Here is a 22,027-nt window from a genome sequence, read left to right on the forward strand (position 1 = left end):
GGAAAAATTTCTTCACATAGGAGCTAATATTTTTTTGTTCTTGGAAATTATCTAACCCTTTTTTAAAGCCATCTCCTGTCCCTGCTGTGACCAGCTCCTGCGGTGACTATTCCATAGATTCACAGTTCTCACAGTAAAGAAGGCTTGTCGCCTCTGCAGGTTGAACCTTTTTTTCTCCAGACGGAAGGAGTGCCCCCTTGTTTTTTGAGGGGGTTTTACAAGGAACAGGATTTCACCATATTTTTTGTATGTGCCATTAATATATTTATATAAGTTAATCATGTCCCCCCTTAGTCGTCTTTTTTCAAGGCTAAATAGGTTTAATTCTTTCAATCTTTCCTCATAACTTAAATTCTCCATGCCCCTAATTAGCTTCGTTGCTCTTTGTATTTTTTCCAACTCCAGGGCATCCCTTCTATGAACTGGAGCCCAGAACTGAACTGCATATTCTAGATGAGGCCTCACTAATGCTTTGTAAAGTGGTAATATTACATCCCTGTCCCGTGAGTACATGCCTCTTTTAATACACGACAATATCCTGCTGGCCTTTGAAGCAGCTGATTGACACTGCATGCTGTTATTGAGTTTATGATTTACAAGTACACCCAGATCCTTCTCAACAAGTGACTCCCCCAGTGTAGCTCCCCCTAGGACATATGATGCATGCAGGTTGTTGGTACCCAGATGCATAACTTTACATTTATCTACATTAAACTTCATCTGCCAAGTGGACGCCCAAACACTTAGTTTGTTTAACCCCTTAGTGACCAGCCCATTTTAGGCCCTAATGACCAAGCTATTTTATTCGTTTTTCTATAGTCGCATTCAAAGAGCTATAACTTTTTTATTTTTTCGTCTACATAGCTGTATGAGGACTTGTTTTTTGCGGGATTAGTTGTGCTTTTTAATAGCACCATTTTTGGGTACATATAATTTTTATATTAACTTTTATTAACCTTTTTGGGGGGGATTATAAAAAAAACTGAAATTCCGCCATTGTTCTATGCGTTTTTAAATTGACGCCGTTCACTATGCGACGTAAATAACATGTCACCTTTATTCTATGGGTCGGTACGATTACGGCGATACCACATATGTAGAGGTTTTTTTATGTTTTACGACTTTTGCACAATAAAAACACTTTTGAACTAAAATTATTTGTTTTTGCATCGTCGCTTTCCAAGAGCCGTAATTTTTTTATTTTTCCATCAATGTAGTGATTTTTTGGGCTTGTTTTCTGCGGGACAAGACGTAGTTTTGATTGGTACTGTTTTGGGGTGCATGGGACTTATTGATTCATTTTTATTATGACTTTTTTGGGGGGCAATGGAAAAAAATTGCAATTTCGCCATGTTTTTTTGCGTTTTTTTTTTTACGGTGTTCACTTTGCGGTTTAAATTACATATTAACTTTATTAATGTCATTAATTTATTAGAGTCATTACGGTCGCGGTGATACCACATATGTGTACTTTGTTTTTTTTTTTACACTTTTACTAAATAAAACCACTTTTTATGGAGAAAAATGATTTTATTTATTTTTTTACTGTACTTTTTATTAATAATCTTTATTTCACATTGGTGACTTATTTTATTAGTCCCACTAGGGGACTTTACTGTGCGATATTCCGATCGCTGCTATAATGCTCTGGTATACTTCGTATACCAGAGCATTATTGCCTGTCAGTGTAAATCTGACAGGCAATCTGTTAGGACGTGCCTCCGGCGCGTCCTAGCTGGCATATGCCCAGGGCAGACCTGGGGGCTTTTATCAAGCCCCCGGCTGCCATGACACCCCATCGGAGACCCGCGATTGCATTCGCGGGCCGCCGATGGGTGACAGAGGGAGCGCACTCCCTCTGTAAACAAAGTTAAATGCCGCGGTCGCAATTGACGGCGGCATTTAACGGGTTAAACGGCCGCGATCGAAGTAAACTTCGATCGCGGGCATTGGAGCAGGAGCTCAGCTGTCATCAGACAGCAGAGCCCCGGCTCCAGCCTGCACGGGAGACCCGTGCAGCACTTAGACTAGGCTGACGTGAAAAGGCGTCAGCCTAGCCTAAAGCCCATTAGTGACCGACGTAAAAAGGCGTATTAGTGGTCACTAAGGGGTTAAATCTGCCTGCAATTCATGAACATCTTCCATAGACTGAACTATATTACATAGCTTGGTGTCATCTGCAAAAATAGAAATAGTATATATTAATCCCATCCTCTATATCATTAATAAATAAGTTGAATAATAGTGGTCCCAGCACTGAACCCTGGGGTACACCACTTATAACCGGTGACCATTCAGAGAAGGAATCATTGACCACAACTCTCTGGATACGGTCCTTGAGCCAATTCTCAATCCAATTACAAACTATATTTTCTAAACCTATAGTCCTTAATTTACCCATTAGACGTCTATGAGGGACAGTGTCAAATGCCTTTGCAAAGTCCAAAAACACTAAATCCACAGCGGCCCCTCTGTCTAGACTTCTGCTCACCTCTTCATAAAAACAGATTAGGTTAGTTTGACAACTTCTGTCCTTCGTAAAACCGTGCTTTATGGCCTTGTCTAGCTCTTCTCCTGTAATGGCCCTGTGTCCTGGTATACCAGACCAGGAATTTCACAAACTGATTTTTGGAAAAGGCAATATGCGGGCACGTCCTGTGGCCAATGTTTTCGGCCCGTGCACCCATACAACGTATGGGAGCACGGCACATAAAAAGCATAAGATAAAACATGTCCTATATTTTGCGGTACACTTCTACGGCACGGACACCTATCCGTAGCGATACGGAAAGGTGTCCGCGGCCAATAGAACCGAATATGTCTAATTGTGGACGGTATTACGGTCCACAATTACGGAGAATTTTTACAGTAGTGTGCATAGGGACTCACTAATTATGGGGAAGGAGGGACAAATTTAGTTAAGTTCTACGTGTGAATGGACAACGATTGCCTACAGCTGTGGATTTTCTACATAGCAGAGATCATTCACTCCCTTGGATTTCTCAATATTTTAAAGAGAACCGGTCACGTCTGTTTTAGTAAATAGTTGTATTCATGGAATAATACTGGAGCATATTTTCTTAGAACACTATTTTGTGCCGTTTCTGTTATCCCTCCTAGAAATGAGTAAATTGACAAGTGGGTGTTACCAACTGGTGGAGTATCAATGACAATGTCCAATCAGATGACAGAGTGAGACTATAGGGACACGCCCTTTTGACACAGGGAATGGTAACAACCATTTGTCAATGTATTTAAAAATTTCAAGGAGGAATAAGAGAAACGGCACAGTGCAGAGTTCTATTAACCAGTTCAGGACCGGGCTATTTTGCGCCTTCAGGACCAGACATCGTTTAGCCCTTTTTAGCACGCGTTAGTTAAATGGCTATAACTTTTTTATTTGTTGGGCTAACGCCGTGATTTTTGCGACGTTTTTTCCGTAGACAATGCAGGTTTCATTTTTTTTAATCATTTTTATACACCCCTTTTTTGCTATTTTAGAATTTTTATTCATAGTTTGAAAATATTAGTAAAAAAAGAAGCTTTTTTTACATTTCAGCCATTATTTTTTTTTGGTAATAACATAGTTTTACCCTAAAATAGACCTTTTATTTGTGATCGTCATTGTCTACCGTAAATTTTAATATATTAGAGTAATTGGGTCAGCGCTAGCGTTACAATAATGATTGGCGGGGGGAACTGTTTTTTTGGGGTGGGTATTTTATGTGTATTTATTATTTAATTTTTTTTTGCACTTTACTTTATTATTTTTTTTATTACTATGGTCTGTTCCTCAAAAGGTCAAAAAAGGCCTTTGGGGAACTTTATATATTTTTTTTCTTTCTTTTACACCATGTTTTTACGCTGTAACTGGAGCTGCACAGCAGCCCCAGTTACAGGGGAAATCAGCCCTCTCATAGTGACGATTGTCACTAATAGGGCTGTGCTGGGTCTTGTTAGACCCAGCAGCAGTCTGTAAGTAACAGCACCCGGTGATCATGTGACCAGTCACATGATCACCGGGAGGAATAGAGACAGCGGCGCGGCCGCTGCCTCTATTCCTATACACAGCGTTCATTGAGCGCTGTGTAAAAAGACATCGGAGAAGACAGAAGCAGCTAAAGCTGCTTCTATCTTCCCCTTCTGGGTCCCCGGCAGTCACTGACTGCCGGAGACCCGACATTCAGCTGCCCGATCGCGCGGGCAGCAAGTTAAAACCCGAGCTGTAAAAAGTCTATGGCTCGGGTTTTAAGGACCCGTCCCTGACCGCTGGCCGTAAAAATACAGCCAGCGGTCGGGAACCAGTTAAAAGATGCTTCATAATTGTTATTTTATGAGGAATACAAGTTTTCAGGTCAGGAGAGGTGACAGGTCCTCTTTGAAGGTGTTGTGCGGCACGGAGCGGTTTTTCATACCGATAACCTATCCACAGAAAAGGTCATCAGTATATGATCGGTGGGGATCCAACAACTTGACCCCATACTGATCAGCTGTTCCAGTGCCCAGAGGCAGCCATAAGTTATAAAGTGACTGAAGCAAATTGCTCCGGTCGAGGTATAGCAGCCGTGCTGCAGCTCAGGGTTGCAGTAATGCAGTACAGTCGTCATACATTGTACAGAACCATCTGCTTCCAGCACTGAACACTACATAACATCCGATGCCCGGAGGCAGCCAGAACAGCTGGTTGGTGCGGGGTCCAGGTGTCGGACCCTCTCACGATCATACACTGATGACCTGTCCTGTGGTAAGTTATGAAAAACCACCCCGTGACCGGACAACCCTTTTAAGTGTAGCTGTTAATTTTTTAAGCTACTTTGAAATATTAGCAAATTGCCCAAATGTAAATTTGATAGTGAGATCACTACAATTTCATCCTAAATTCAAATGTCAACTTTTTTTTTTTTAATTAGTCCAATGCATCCAAAATAAAGCAACTTTACAAATAGTTTTGATTAGAATTGTCCTGTTTTGTGTTTACAGCTGAAATACAGACCTATGTGTCTCTATGGTTACAGACTACAAATAAGCCATGTGTAGTCAAATCCTGCAGTCAAACTGCCTTCCATTTGTTTCATACTTCCAGCTAGCGTACATTCAGTGCAGCTGAAAGGGAGTAAGACTGCAGGATCAAACGGTTTGCAATTTGACATAAGGCAAAAAATATTCCTAGCCAGTGTCCACTAGAAAAGGCCACAAATTAATCATAAAATATAAGTGTAGCGCATCATTAACTTGCTTTGAACTAAGATTTTAGGAAGTGCTGAAGCCGAATAGAGGAAACACTTAATAGTTTTATTCTGGCCCCATGTATGCATGGTTTTCTCCAACGCTCCTGGAACTTTGCTTGAAACCTTTTTTCCCCTGTATATTCTTCTGAGCCATCATAATACTTTCATCATAAATACTTAGCGGAGATAAGATGATGGTTATGAAAAGGCTTTAATTTACAAAGGCACAAAATCAGGAGGTGGATAGCACATGAAAATGTAATAAGACCATGGTTTCCAACTTCCCAAAACTGAGGAGCGCACTACTAATAAAAAGGCAAATCATACTAAATATACAGTAAGGATAAGGGATTTATGAGGATAAGGGCTCATGCACACAATCGTGCAGTACAACCTCTATATACGAAGTTGTAATACGGCACCCATAGTCTTCTATGTCCAGTACCTTCAAATGCCTCCGATGTCACAGGTGGCAAGCTCCTTCGGACAATGAATTACGTATAATCTCTCCTAGAAGCATTACTTCGGAGGTAGAATATCTCTGTAATACACCGCTGTACAGAGGCACCATGTTAACACACGGAGTGCCAACAGCGCTGTAGCACGGAGCCACATGGACTCCGTATGCCTTTGTCTCTGCCGTCTGCATGAGGCCTAATGCTCAAAATGGGAGACGTTAGATGTAAAACTGTCAGGAATTAACCCTTAACCACAAAGACAAAATGAAATAAAAACCTTTAAACAAAAAGCATCACATCCATTCATTTGTAGGCTGATGACTCTCAGGCTGAATATTCGTACAACCCTAGTAGGTAACCAAGTGCAAACAGCAATGTAGTGATAGTCCAGCATCAAAGTATCCAAACCATCAAAATTCTCAAACCTAATGTTAGTTTGGAAAGATGAAAGTTTGGAAAAAATATCCAGGATTCCAGTCATCATTAAGGAAATATTAAATAGAAACCCTATCAGGCTGGACTACCACTAACTCCCACAGTCTATGGAGTGTCATTGCAGGGAAATTCTGGATTATTGGGTGCTGGATAAATTGAATTCTAGCAAAATACTCAGCTATTCAGGTATCTGTCAGAAAGATGAAGATTGAATAATATGTAATATTACATGAATAAAATACATATTTTTTTAATAAAAAATCCTAAAATTAAATTCTTTGCATGCATGTTCGGATTCTGTTACCATGCACAGGGCTGGAAAGTGAAGAACTGATCGTTGATCGTTGGATAATGGAAATGAATATGTCCATTACATGTAAAACAGGAGCATTTTTTACAAGATTGTGCAGTGCAGCAGACCCTAGACGTCAGCTCCTCTTGACACAATAGGAAGTTTGTACAGAATTAAGGTGTTATCGTCTATATACAGTTACTATTATTATACAAGTTAATGTAGTGTTCCTAAGCAAACAAAAGAAACGTTTGTTCCTTCAGTCTTCAAAAATAAATCACTGTTCAAACTGTTCCATTGGTAGCCAAAATACAAGTCCACACATAGCAGAAAGCTTTCCATGATCAGGTTGTTAATCTACTCCCAGGGCCTTCAGCTGGCGCTCAATCTCTTCATCTGAGATGGTGGTGGCTTTAGTCGAGGATGCGGAGGGAAGACCTTTAGCCGCCGATGGTGCATTTGCCATCTAAAATAACAATGAAAAGGTTAAAGATGGGGAACGCAAAACTTAGTGAGTAAAAAAACAAAAAAATCTGGCAAAGATAACAACTTTATTAGACAGCTAGAATGTAATCTGCTGCTTTATACAGCACAACTTCTCCTTTGAGCTTTTTTTTATAAAGATATGCATTGCTTCTAGATAATATATCTTCATAATACAGAATGTGATGGAATATGCCATGGTTTTTTGGGGGAAGATTCTTACAAAACCTCAGTGCAAAATAGACGGCACATGGAGCTACAATATGTGCAATGTACGGATCCGCAACATGCCACGTGCATGAGCCCTTGTACAAGAAAGTTTACAAACCACACTATATGTCAAATACAAAGGATGCAAAAGTTTAGTTCTGTGTAATATTCTACTCCAAGATACTGTTCTCAAGCAACATTGACATATAGGCTACTGTAATTCATGGTCCAGGCTACACGGCACTATTGGTTGATTACCTATAGATTCCAGTGTCAAAGAGTCATGATGCAATGGGGGTCATGTATAAAAACTTTTGCGATGGGGGGGAGGGGGAAATCAGTTGAGTTGCAGCTTTCATTTATTTTATTTTTTTAAATGCCCTCTTAAAAATTTGGGCTGGAATTGGATTGGTTGCTATAGGAAATTGCTCCAGTTTTCACACTTCTGCCCCATTGCATCAGGACTCTGTAACCCTGGAATCAGTATAGAGGCAATCAACCAATTGTTCCCTGTAGCTTGGACTAGGGCTGGGTCAATTAATCGGTAAAAAAACAAAATTCAGCGCAGATAACCGAGGTCATCTTGCGTATTTCGTTGTTTTTTTTCCAGTTTCAACTGTAACTGTGTCCTCAGCACGAAGATACAGTTGAATCCTATAGTAGGATCAGAACTGTATAAAACCCGATCATCCGTAAATATACCATTGGGGCAGGCACCGTCTGCTCGCCGTGGCGCATGGGCATCGCGGCTAAACAAGAAGTAAATGGGGCGGTGTTAGGAAAGTTCTATTATAAATGTATTCTTACTTCATGTAATAGATATTAAATGTGCATGCAGGTTTCTCAGAAAATGCTTTAGTTGACAAAGAGTTAAATATGTTGTACTCAAGTGTGTGAGGCGGTTGGACTTCTTAACAAAGATTGCAATCTCCAGAGGAAGTCCAACCGTGGCCTAATCTCATTCTGAAGTGTAACATTTCATATGACAGGAAAGCCACAAACGGTTGTCAGTTAGTCTGTATTGCAATACGCCTTGATATGTGTATATAAACCTATGCTTATGTAATGAAAGCAGACAACTGCTGATCTGCACTGGTCTCCTCACCGGCGAGAATAAAGCTCTTATTGAGGTGAAAACTTGAATCATTATTGATAAGTATGGAAAATTCTTCTAACATCTTGGTCCTTCACATCCGGAAACCAATATCTCCTGACCCTCGTCCACCCGAGGACTGTACACCGTGCACGAGGTGAGTCATCAAAATACTCACTTCATTCAAAGACCTCCGATTTAATTACCGTTAAACAGAGGCCAGTCAGACAGAGGGACGAGGTGGAGTGACGGTTTTTAAAAAAACATAGTAAGGAGAATTGAGGATTCAAGTTTTCATCTGAATAACTGTAATATAATTTTGTTTATATGTATTTTTATTATTTTTCATATTTAAATGTTATAAGGGTATATGATAAAACCCTAAGTTGGATCTTAGGTACTAAGACTGGGTCTTAGTTATATTAAGCACAGGTCTTAATATAAAAACCTGGGAATAACGGTTCTCGAGGTTAGTAGTCCATAGCCTATGTGAGAAGGCTACAGGTAATAAATAACTCCGTGCAGCACGTAAAAGATAAAGCACTTGGAGATTTGGAGGATCTCATATAGAGTATTAGGATTAGAAGTTTAAGAATGTGACTAAAAGTATTGAATGATCAAAGTTAAAAAGAAAGATAAAGACTTTCAAACTGTGGTGTAAAGACACATCCAGAACATCTGCTGCTGGTTTGACCAGCCTCTTATTGTCTCTGGACGCTCCTGACACCAGAAGTTAAGGTAATCTAGTATTTATTTGGTGCAGTTGAAAGAAATGATTGTTATAGATTAAACATATATGAGACTCCTTGACTGTGAAGATTGAATGTATGAGGGTTAAATAAATAAAACTCTGTGTGTGTATAAGGGAGTCCAATTAGAAATGGTCCTTTGTAAAATTGTTACACTGACAAATCAGTAGGAAAAATACTGTTAAAAACACCCAGGAACATTAAGTATATGACTGATCAGCATAATACTTGTGAACGTTGTTGCGTGTGTGTGTACTGTGACTTTGGTGAAAATACTTTGTGATCAAGATATACGAGGTATACAGAAATATAGAATAGAATAGTGGGTTTTGTTATTCATATCAAATCTGTTTGTTTGTTAATTGTTAATTAGGTGTCTTGTCCAAATGTGGCAAAAGTGAGAGTTGAGAGAGTCTTTCACATTTTCTCGTCGTGGTCACCTTGGGTGAGCGACATTAGCGACATTACTGTCTTGGGACTGTGTTTTGGTAAGCGGCTCTAGACGTCTAGAGTGCTGCGAGTACTACAGTCCAGGGAGAATAACGATTTGGTAAGCGGCCTTATCTAGAAGGTGCAGCAAACACGGTTATTCCACATTCCCAACTGACCATCAAAATTCTACAAGGCTCTTTGAATGACACCAGATTAGAGTCAGATCATAGAACCAAGATCAAATAATAGAATGAAGGTATAAATTAACGTTAGTAAGTCAAATTGTCAGGTAGAAAAATAGTGGATTAATGTCTATTGTCCCGAAGGCTTCTCATTAAGTTTGGTTGGTCTTTTATTATTTACTATATTTGTGAGGATGAAGATATTTAAAAATATTAGAAAAGGACAAAGGCCCAACAGATTGTTTTAAAAGGTCTTGTCATGGGTGTATGTTTGGATTAATGTTGGCTATTTCTACTGAAGGTTGGAGAATAGTCAAAATAATTGATAAAGGATACAAAGTTAATCAAATCTTTCCATATTAAACGGTGTTTAGATTAAATATACATAAGACTCCTATTCTAGAAAAAACTATTGGCACATTATTAACGGACCTAGAAGGAGGCAAACTTTATATCCCTAGGGGACGCCTCATTTAGGTGTCCATTAAATAGATAGGAACCCGAGACATATACTGAAATTGCTAAATTAGACGTTCTTTCAAAAGGACACTGCTTATAACATGGGTAACATACCAGGAATAGCTTCAGGATGTGGTAGTTTGTGTTGTATCAAAAAAAATATATTCCTTTAGAAGGGGATGTTAAGTATATGCACAAATTAGATGTGGTGAATGTAAAATGATGATGATAAGGGTGTGGCAAATTTGGATTTAAAGGGAATTTGAGTGTAATTGAATGTTATAATTTAGTGAAGGAAATTGAAAAGCGTGAGGAGAATCAGAAAAGAAGTGTGTTCTTGATTGTGTAAGACGACGGTTGGAAGCATTTCAGAAAAGGGAATAAGGTAGAAGGTTCTGACAGAATGTTAAAATGATCGGAACTATAGAAGAATGTGTCAATATATGTGGATACTGAATTAATTGAATTTCAAATTATTGTTATTATATTAGTGTATAAAAAGTCCTAGAACATTGAACTAAAGTACAAGATTGTGTAACTAGACTGACTTTTTAAGTAATTAAAGTTAGCTGTGTAAAATCAGGTTTTTAGAGTTATAAATACAGCAGTTTCCTTTTAGCATTTTGGCTTGCTGTGCTTTCTAGTTCTATAAGAAAAGGGAAGTGGTAAAAGACAAGGGGGGGGGGGCAGTGTGTTAGAAAGTAATTTGCTGATCTCTCTGAAGAGAAATATTACAACAAGCAGTCTATGTGAAAGATAGTGCTAATTTATTAGAAAATAAATTGATAATTATGTATTTTAATCTCTTATCACTCTGTCTCTAGATTGTTGTCAATATTTTGCCTTCACACAGAGGCAAACAATATGCCTGGATGGTTGGTGCTTCCCCAGGGTGCAGCAAATTATCCTGATTATTGTCATCCGTGCAATGAAAGAACTGTTGGATAAGTAGTCTCCCAAACACTCCACCACTTGTCTATTGCAATATATTTATATGTGCTTAGGAAACAGTCTCATTATTATTGTAATTTTTCTATATAGGTGTACTGCTATCTAAGACCACCCAGCCCCATATAACCATCACTATGCCTATGGTTGTAGAGAAAGGGGGGATGCCGGACCCTTATTGTACAAATTTGCAAATGACAAGGACTTGTTTGATATGGAACATAAGCCTGATTGTCAGTTTAATGCAACTTGAAGCTGAAGGGTTACCAGGTGTCACTAATGTACCTTTGACTAACTATGATGTTCAGTATTTTGTAGACTGATCCAGATACTGGAATAAGCGGACAGGACATTTCACCACCGGGTATGCAGTAGTCCAGGACGGTAAGACAGTGCTGCAAATGTCATTGCCCTCCAGCAGCTCTGTCCAAGAGGCAGAACTCATGGCACTCGCAGAAGCATGTAAGTTGGGCACAGGTAAAAGGTTGAATATCTATACAGACTCAAGGTACACCTTTGGTGTCGCACACGATTATGACACAATATGGCGCGCAAGAGGCTTTCTGACTGCAGCAGGCAAACCAATACAACACTGGTTTGCCCCTGAATTTCAGAACGCAGCTGCTCGACCTGTACAGGGTTGTCTGACATGCGTCAGACACAACCCCGGTAAAAATGACAAAAACACCCAGTAAGCACATGCCTCGCCCTGATTACCCCTTCTAACGACTGCAGGTGGACTACATACAGCTACCCAAGGTAGGTGTATATGAATATGTCCTTGTATGTACTGACGTGTTTTCAAATTGGCCTGAGGCATGGCCAGTAACCAAAAACAGCTAAAAACACTGCTAGGAAAATACTCAGTGAAGTAGTATGCCGACATGGGGTCCTGAAGTAATTGAGAGTGACAGAAGAACCCACCTCACAGGAAAAGTACTAGGGCATATACTTACTAGCCTCGGCATCACAGAGGCATTCCATTTACATACACCATATTACCCAAGAAGGTAAACATCTGTATGAAGGAAGAAAGTCAGCAATACTCCAAGCACCGAAACCTCTGACAAAAAGACAAATGATGTCCTTTTTGGGTATGACTAACTTCTGCAGGAGTTGGATCGCCAATAAGGCTGCTATTACGGGACCATTGATGTCTATTTATGAAGAGGCATTTTTTTTCAGATAAAACAGGTTCTTGTAGGATCTTCAGTGCTTGGACTACCTGATAAGAAAAAAACCTTTATTCAAACTGTAGATTGTAAAAATGGATAAAATACTTCAGTGCTAACACAGGAGTATGGAGGATAGGATAGACCCCTAGCTCACTACTCATGAAAACTTGACCCAGTAGCTAGAGCCTTATCTCCCTGTGTTCAATCACTTGTAGCCGCCACAGAAGCTATAAGAGCTTCTGCCACATTAGTGTTATTTATGATAGAAAGATGTACCACTTTAAATTTTTCGACCTTGTTGCCTACTGCTGAGGATGGTGAACCACATGATTGCCTATCCTCCATAGCAGAAAGAGTGTTACCAAGATCAGATCATAAAGATGCTCCACTACCAAATAGTGATCTCATACGGTTTGTACATGGATCTTGTAAGAACAAATACATCCTACCAAACAACTTATTCAGATATGAAGCTATATTGAGCCATCGGACAAGCAATGTCTCAACAGGGGGGATGGTAGAAATCATATCTAAAGTGTTCACGGTATGTGGCTTTACTAACTACTCTAAAAAAAAATTGTTTAACTTGTTTAACATGCGCCAAACATAATCTACAGGGGAATGTAAGACCAAAGAGTGGACAGTTCCCAAGTCCACAATATCCATTCTAACACATTTGTATGGATTTCATTGAAGTTGTTTTTAGCTTCCTAAGATATTAGGTATATGTTTATGGGTGTTCATTTGAATCTCAGAGTAGGTAAGAAAAAGTTTGACACACTTGTCAGATAAAATATGAATTCTTCTAACAGGCGGGCATTGAGGACACCGTGGACCAAAAGGATTCCTGAAACACCGGTATATGGCAGAAGTCCAGTGGAATCTGAAAATATGCACCGAACCAAAAAAGGGATCTCCTCCACTTGTTGTAGGAATGGGGTTAGGCGAGTATGTATTTTATTATTTTTGTTAGGCACTATTGGGGCATTATACTGTGTGAGGGGCAGTGTCGGGGTATATTATATACCGTAGTATACAGCAGGCTCAGGGGATCTATATTTATTCAATGGTGTGGCATGCAGAAAGGGGTGTGGCCTAATGATCGTTTATTAATCATAATCGAGGTTACATGTACAATTTATCCTGATTTTGATTTAGGTCGTGATCGCCCAGCCCTAGCCCGGACCATGAATTAGTTGCCTCCTCAATGTAACTGTTGCTTGAGAGCTGCATCATAATTCTCCTCATGGTCTCTAAATGTAGGCACTGCTTTCTAACAAGTTACTAGTACTGTAATTTACTAACACGTCACCCTTTTTGTTTATCTTAAAAGTTAAAGGAATAATGCGGGCAAAATGGATACATCGTGTTATGTCTTGTGCAAAGTCTGAGGGGGCGGAGCATGACACAGGAGTTCAAAGAACACAAGAGAATCCTGCTGTGTCATGCACCGCCCCCTCTGGCCTGCACTAGGTTTAATGCAGTACTGTATAAGTCTTCATCTACAGTATGCCTTTAAGGCACCTACAAATTTACTTCTCAATAAAAATAAAAAAAAAGCTATGGTTTGCGCATTGTTGACGCAGAGTGCGCTGTTCAGTCGCGTTTTTTCCAGTTCAGGAAAGTTCAGTCTCCACTGTGTTCATATTAACAAAAAATAGAATAAATAAAAAGGGAAATGACAAATGTCTCTGTTATAACATGAGTGGAAGTACAAGTTCCAAGATGCCTTGAAAGGCACTGGTTGAAGATCATGTATAGATGAAGTGCTGCAACCCTACACTATTACGGTACTGCTATGCATGTTATTGAATTCAGTACATATTTACCTTTCCTGAAATTTCAATTCCAATCTCATCCAACACCTGGTTCACAATGTCTTGGCTTTCCTCCTCATCATCAGAAGCATCAAAGATGTCATCCAGGGTGTCATTTACTGCAAAGGACATAAGCAAATGTGAAATCACTCTGTATCTGTATGTTTAATAGCTTCTTATGTGTAATAATCTGATACTATTACTATACAATTATAACTGCCGGATTGGACTTGATTGTAGGGCTCTGGATTAGTTGTCCTGCGCCCAAACACACCACCGGTACTGTAGTTCAGTATTAGTTGTGTTGAACTACAGGTACCAGCAAGGCCTGCACCTAGTGGTCTAGGGGTTGCACGGGGCATTGAGAGGACTGATGAATCAATGATTGCTCCTCCGCCCCTTGATGCTGGGACTTATGCTGAATGCTATAGTGCCTGGTCCCAGCATTGAACTGCAAACCTGGTCCTTTATTCACGAGTACCATAGAACAAGAACATGAATTTCGGGAGTCTTACTCATTTCTTCTGTCATTTCCATCTTCATATTTTCTTTCTGGAAATTTTGCATTGTTTGGAGGGTTTTCTGTGGATCCATTTTCTTGTTAACGGCTTGCATCGTCTAAGAAAATAATAATATGTTCTGAAAAGTCTGTCTGCCCTGCGATGGTAAAAGAGCATGGTAGTGTGTTTTATAAGGCTGCTCTAATACACCTGTATGGAGCCCTCACCTTTGCAGTAGTGGACATTGCACCAGCCATCTTCATCTGCGAGCTCATGACTTTGGTCTGTGTTGACATAGATGTAACTTTGGAACTTACGGCATAAGTTCGCGTTTTCTGCTTACGTAGCTGTACCAATTGCTTAGCTAGGACCCTGCAGGCTTCTCTATTACCCGTCTTGGCCATCTTCTTTATTTCCATTTCCTGGAGAAAACCAAAAAATTATATATAGATTTTACAGATTGTATTGAAAATAACTAACTATTTTTCCAAATACTTATGGAGGTTGTAAAAAAGGTGTCCTGTTCTGCTTGTTGGTTAAAGTGGCTGACACTATAATAGTATTTAAGGATAGGATCACACACACAATTTTGATGCAGTTTTTTTTCAGCCAAACAAAGGAGAGGACACAAATGGAAGGAGATGCATCAGTCTTTTCTTTATACCTTTTCTTCCTTTTGGATTCACTTGTGGCTTTGGCTCAAAAAACTGCAACAAAAACTGCATCCCAACTGGTCGTGGCCTCAAGGTTGCATTTTGCATCCTTACTCGACACTAAGGGCATGTTCACACGGCTTATTTTGGTGTGTAAAACGCTTGTATTACGCTCCAAAATACACCTGCAAACAGTTTACCATTGATTTCAATGACAAATACACTGCTGTTTACATGAGGTGTATTTTTACACTGCTAAATTGAAAAAAACGGCTCGTAAAAAAAAGTGACTTAAAATAAAGTAGCATGTCACTTCTTGAGAGCATTTTTTAAGCTGATTTTTCATTGACATTACAGAAAAAAAGCCTCAAAGTAAGCTTAAAATTATAAAAAAAAAAAAAGCTTAATTCTCAGCTTAAAAACACCTTTAAATCTTTTTGTACATGTGAACATTCCCTAACATTGAATCTGCCGGAGCGCTTTCTCCCTTCTACAGGAGAACGGTTTTGCAAAAAACATACATCAATTTCTTAGTTTTATGTCAATTACAGGGCACATGCTGAACATTCACCCTGTGGGCGGCTGAAATATTTAGGTCATTACCAAAAAGAAGCCTCACAATGGTTTCACACGCAGCATTTTTTTGGGGAGGGGGGGGGGGGGGACAAAAAAAAAAAAAAAAAAAAAAAAAGAGGACTACTGCAGTTTGTTTTTAGCCAAAGTGAGAACTGGATCCTGCAGGAAGGAAATGTATAAGTCCTTCCTTTATAATTCCCATTCATTTTGAATCCACTTCTGACTTTGGCTTAAAAAAAACTGCCCCTTTTTTCCCAAAGAACGCAGCGTGTCCACCCGGACTGTTTTTGTGTCCTTCACATGTAAAGAAAGCAGCAGGACATGCAATTTTTGCAGAAAACAAGGTTAAAAATGTTAATTTCTGCCTAGTCGGTGAATGATAAATCCCTTGCGCTCGTATCACTGCACACAGTTCGGCTTTCAGAAATCCGGGACAATTATATCCACCTGAAGCCTGACAATACTATGAACATGCCCCATGATCAGCAGAGAAGTATCTGGTCAGTGCGACGCTGCAGGAGAAATAAAACCTTACACGCTCCCTATTAAGACGAATGGGTTATGTGTATAGCACTTACAAGCAGAGCAACTCCAGAGACAAAGATGCTCTTTGTTGTCTATTCTGCATCAAAGAAGCCTCCCGGTGCGAATACATTTATATACCCCAATAGGGCAAATAGAAATCCTTCAAGGACATACCATATTGCCGACATCCAGCTGAATTGTGAATACAGCTCTGGACTATACACAATGACCAGTTGTATGATCAGTACAAGATAAGTAATGTAGTGTATATACAAAGTTACTCAGCATGTGGAGTATATCTATATATGAACATATACTTTAAACAACACTATAAATGTAACCTCCTCTTTGCCATGGCCCTATTAACCTGGTTTTATTATTGCCACTATCTAGTCTAACTCTTAGGCTGTACAACCCGTCTAATACATTTAATTCTGGATTTTGACATGCCAACCTGCAGGCTTGGCATACATTTTCACACTAAAAGCTCTACGAGTCTTCAGTTCACTCACCAGCTGTTTCTCCTGTTTTTCCAAGGCTGTTCGGTCTCTGGTTATCGCCCTCTGAGTGCCCCGTAGCTCCTTATTCTGCTCCTTTATTACATCTGCAAAAAAAAAAAAAAAGAAGACTTTGGAAATAAATAAAAGTGCCCATATAAATGTCTGATTCCAAATGATCCTGGAATTCTCCTGGTAAGATTGCTGCAGACAACAGGAGTTTATTAATGATTGCATTAGACTTCCCGGGGTCAGATGGGCGATCATTGGCGAGGGGTTGTAATAATCTGTTGAAACTACAGGACGACTCGCACATATAAATATTTAATAGGGGAAAGATTTAGGGACATTGTATCTCAACTCCAATAGCTTAAAAAGCAGCTTTTACCTTCTGGTTCTGCGAGCGCTGAAGATCTGATTGTGGCAAGTGAGAGATAAACATGGCTCAGGGGGCTCATTAATCTAATTAGGGCGTTTATCGTCTTTAAGGGCCACGGAGCCAGAGAAATAATTACAACTATAAAGGGAACGGTCTTTATAATTCTGCATCGAACATTTTCAGACATCTAAGCAGGGGATGTGCTACAAAACTACAACTCCCAGCATGCTCTAAAACTAGAAATACAATGTTTGTGTAAGTACAGAATGGAAACGCAGGTATATATATATATATATATATATATATATATATATATATATATATATATTTAAGCTGGTGTCCCTTTAAAGTGCTGGCCATTAAAAAAAGGTAGATTAACCGAAATCCCTATAACTGTGCTGCCTCTCGATAAGTCTGTACACCCTCCAGAGCACGTGTATTTTTATTTTTTTTTAAATCCAATTACTGTATATAATGCAAATTCCAGATTTAAAAAGCTGTATACTTATCACTTAGAAAGTATATTGGATTTTTGAAGTTTCTATATCCAACAGGAACTTGTCAACATAATAATTACCAATTGTTCATAGTACAAAACAGGTCACCCTAAAGTACTTTTATGTTCATAAAGGGTTAACAGCCCCCCATTGCACTATACATGATCCACACTACCAACTGGAGAGAAGAAGAGACGGCTATTGAATCCCAGCTTCTGCCATTACTTATTGCATATAGTTGATAAAGACACAATATTGACGTTTTGATAGAAAATAGTTGTGTTTTCTTCTTTACTCCAGTTCGTATTGCAGCGAAAAACATCCCAGTCAGGAAGCCGAGCGAGGGAGAAACCTCTAGCCATGCGATCTCATCTTCCTTCGCATGGTCTGTCCTCGCCGGCATTACTTCAATGGGTTATCCATGAGATTCCACTATCCATGATCTCGAATTGATCCGGTTGTCTCTGCGCCGTATACCCAAAACCATGTTGTAACAGGAGTCTCTTGTAGTTCTACATGGAGTCCAGGTGATATTATAGAAATGCGGACTATGTGGCAGTGCTGTGCCCACTTATAGAGTGCAGTACTTGTAAGTAACACTGCCAGCCAATCCCAATTGGTCCAACACAGCCGAGTGGGAGGGCTGCCAATGAACTTTTGTTCTGCCACACATATAGAGAGACCATCATTAGTAGAATAGATTTAGAAGGAGGTGGCGAATAAATAAAAAAACAAAAAACAAAGAAGAAGCAAAATGCGGAGCAGGGATGGCACACCGTTGGTATACTGTAGTTACAGGCTGGCACATAGCCGATCCCTGTAATTTGTCCATTTTACAAAAAAAAAACATGTTGATCCATACAAAGATCAACCTGGTCTACAAGCTGCTCATTTGAAGCTTTTTTTCTTTTGTATTAACTGAATTATTTTTCTCTTGTATCATCATGGAAGGATTTCTTACCGGTTAATAAGTCACTTCCAGATAGGTCAGTGCAGTCATTCATATAATCTGCTTTATTTTCATTTACAGTAAAGATGTCCCACCAGTAATAAATGCTGAGAAGGGTTTGGGCAATACTATCGGAGAAATACCTGCACCTAAGACTTTCCATTAGGAGACAGACTTGATTTTATATCGCTGTAGTATCAAGACATTCCACAAGAGGGAGCAGTGAGATAAAACCAGGACCACACCATTCATATTATACATGGAGTAAATACAACAGGTGCGTCATATCCATGGAAGGATGGACAAAGGTCATATAAAATGTATTGTAAGTTCTTAATGTCCTCAGATGTGGAGATCAAGTAGTGATTGGGGGGCAGGGATTTTTCTAGACAATGAGCTTTTTTCCAGCTGATAATAGAAACAAAATAATTTTATTTCCCTGAAAGACTAAAGGTATATAAAGTTGTTTATAGATATGGACTGGAGCAAGGCTTTTAGGTATCCGCTGAATCACGGCACTTTTCTTTTGTTGGATTTGCACAGAATCTGACATTAAAAAAACGGTGTAAGCCTCCAAATGTCATCTACAGGAGCCCAAGACGGCTTCCCTAATATATCCATGTACATAAGACCTGAAGATAAGAGTGTACATCTAGCCGCAGTCCTATATAAAGCCACATATTTTTTTTTTTTTTGTTGTTGCCATAATGGGTTAATAATATTATAATCACTTTGTTGCGGTTCTGGCCTGACCGCCATTCTGCACATGTGATTTTTACACTCAGATGTACGAGACAGAAGGGGTTTTTATAAAAATGTGTTTACTTATGTGTAAAAAAAAAAAAACATCTTTTTTTTAAATGTCCTCATTAATTAGACATCGTGAAGAATAGCCCAGGGGCCTTTCCTGCAGATCATCACACCGTCCAGGAGAACGTCTCACGGTGCGGTGTGACTGACGGACGATTGGGGATTTGCAGGACATATATATATATATATAAAATCATAGTAATAAAAGATGATAGAAAATACCAATATTATTAGACCTGGTGCATTCTTACTGGTGATATTGGCCATGAACTGAATACTTTGCATATATTCCGGGGCTTCTTACCCGTTATTCTGATTCTCATTTCATGCCTTTGTTTCCTTTAAATTGTTTATATTATTAAAGTGTCTATATTTTATTACAAATTCTTGGCAGTCAGACATCTGGTACATGCAAGTCATTTTAATTTACACCATTATAAAAAAAAACAAAAAAAAAAAAACAATGTTCTTCATACTATGATCTAAACATCACCGAAATGATATGAGGAAGAGGTAACATATGGGACAAAGCACAGCAAAGTGTATAATACACACACACACACAATATGAAACGATATCTAGTGATACAAGAGCGGAGCGTCGTCGGATGTTACTCATTGAATTCATTTATATATAATTTACATCTATATATTACAATTCTAGAGTAAAATTGCGTGTTTTTTTTCCCCTTTTTGCTCACATTGTAGACTTGCAGTAATGACAAAACACATCCCCACATCACTTTTATACTATTACTCGTGATTCATTCACTGTAAGAAAAACTGACACTGAGCCCTTCTATGAGTCACCTTCCTCGTCTCGCCCCTTTTCGTCACCTGATGAGTTAGTGACATCAGTTCCGAGTCCTACGCCGAATCACGTGGGTAAATAAGAGTTAAGAGCTTCCGGAAAAAATAATCTATATATAGAGACACAACTTAACCAAATCTGACTGTTCCAATAAGAGAACATTTTCTAACTTTCCATATACAGATGTAGCAGAGCTGAACTTGTCATGTATCTCTTTGTTGCTGCATTAACGGATAGAACAGGTAACGTGGTAGGTAGGTCTGCAGTCCTAAGTAAAACGACAGATAGCACGGATACCAAAATAAGTCTCAAATCACGCTCAGCTCTGCTACATCTTACAAACTCTGCTCAGCTACATCTGTATAAAGCCATTAACTATGCTGCTCCCTTATACTTTAATAATACTATTCTACAGAATCGTAAAAGCTGAATTTTTAACTAAGAATACACCGGATCAAAGCGAAATCTCTCACTACCAGACAGGAGCTCTCCGAACACTGACACGAGGAGTCTGCGACAACAGGGAAGGGATTATAATAATATAATGTACAATCCAAAACAGATAAACAGAATATATATGATGGGGGAAGTTCATGTAGAGCAACCCCCTCCCCCCAAGAAAACCCCAAACAATCATTTCTGGGATGATTGAAGCTTTGCTATAAACAACGTTGCCAATAGTTGTAATAGAGGGCACATAGACGCTGCAGCGATAGCCAGGGGGGGGGGGGAATAACTGCAGACAGAGATTCAGACACAATGATATCTATGGAGAGAGGGCAGTGTATGGGGAGCTGGCGAGGGCTGCCACTGGCACACAGGACAGCTCACTGCTCTGTACAATAATATCATAGGGGGAGGAGACGGTACCGGGCACAAGGTGGCATAAGGGACAGGTATAAAAGGAAAAACCAAGGTCACAGGGTCAGGAGAAGATTTAAGCTGGACATAGATTTATCCCCGGACATTTCTGACAGCGTCATCTCTTATACCAAGTTATATATAAGTGAATGTTCTCCGTACAGACAGGCGCTATAGTCACTATCGGTTATGGTGCCAATGTGCAATGCAGTCCCCACCAAGCCACCCCATGAAGCGACTACAATGAGACCAAGCCGGCGTTCACCTGTGTAACAACGTGCGGCGTACAGGAATAGCGGAACCGTCAGCGTCTCAGACTTGGTACAGATTATAATGATCACGTAGGGCAGATACAAGGGATCAGTTCAGGTGGCAATTATCAGTCAGAACGGTCATAGGGCTCGAGCTTCAATATCAGGTCGTGAAGCGAAGGGCACAGGGTGGCATGAGGAGGAGGAGAGGGGACAGGGTGGCAAGGGAGGAGGGGGCACAGGGCAGCATGAGGTGGAGAGGGCACAGGGCAGCATGAGGTGGAGAGGGCACAGGGTGGCATGAGAAGGAGGAGAGGGGACAGGGTTGCAAGGGAGGAGGGGGTCACAGGGCAGCATAAGGTGGAGAGGGTGGCAACGGAGGAGGGGGGCACAGAGTGCCAGGAGTGTGATACTAATAAACTAGAAACTGCTGGGTCAGAAATAGGAAAGGGAGGAAAATGTAAACACCATAGAGATAGATGATGAGCAAGAACGGGTGAGGGGGCACAGATGCAGCACAGCCGCCGCCAATATGGTGACACAGTTGGCAGCGGGTACAGGGAGGACAGGGCACTTTGGACATCACATAATGGTAAGGATGACACTCACCGTCCACCGTCTTCTTCTTGAACAGGGAGGCCATGTCTGCTGCTCGCGCTACTTCCTTATTCACTCTGCAACCAGGAACCGGTTACTCTGCTTCGCCCCCCTCCTCACTCACGTGATCCGAGAAGCCACGCCCTCCCCTAGACCGCGTG

The 22,027-nt window shown here is 40.0% G+C and overlaps 1 protein-coding gene across 1 annotated transcript; it reads right to left on the minus strand.

Annotated features, from left to right (window-relative positions):
* Positions 1-5,420: 5,420 nt before the first annotated feature.
* Positions 5,421-21,996, minus strand: CHMP2B (charged multivesicular body protein 2B). Its single transcript, XM_075850918.1, has 6 exons — positions 21,879-21,996; positions 16,728-16,819; positions 14,689-14,883; positions 14,477-14,579; positions 13,974-14,080; positions 5,421-6,879 (listed from the first exon to the last, which is right to left on the minus strand). The coding sequence occupies exons 1-6, from the start codon at positions 21,910-21,912 to the stop codon at positions 6,766-6,768; spliced, it is 645 nt and encodes a 214-aa protein (XP_075707033.1). The 5' UTR covers positions 21,913-21,996; the 3' UTR covers positions 5,421-6,765.
* Positions 21,997-22,027: the final 31 nt, after the last annotated feature.

This window comes from Rhinoderma darwinii, chromosome 2 (assembly GCF_050947455.1).
Source record: "Rhinoderma darwinii isolate aRhiDar2 chromosome 2, aRhiDar2.hap1, whole genome shotgun sequence".
Taxonomy (NCBI): Eukaryota; Metazoa; Chordata; class Amphibia; order Anura; family Rhinodermatidae; genus Rhinoderma; species Rhinoderma darwinii.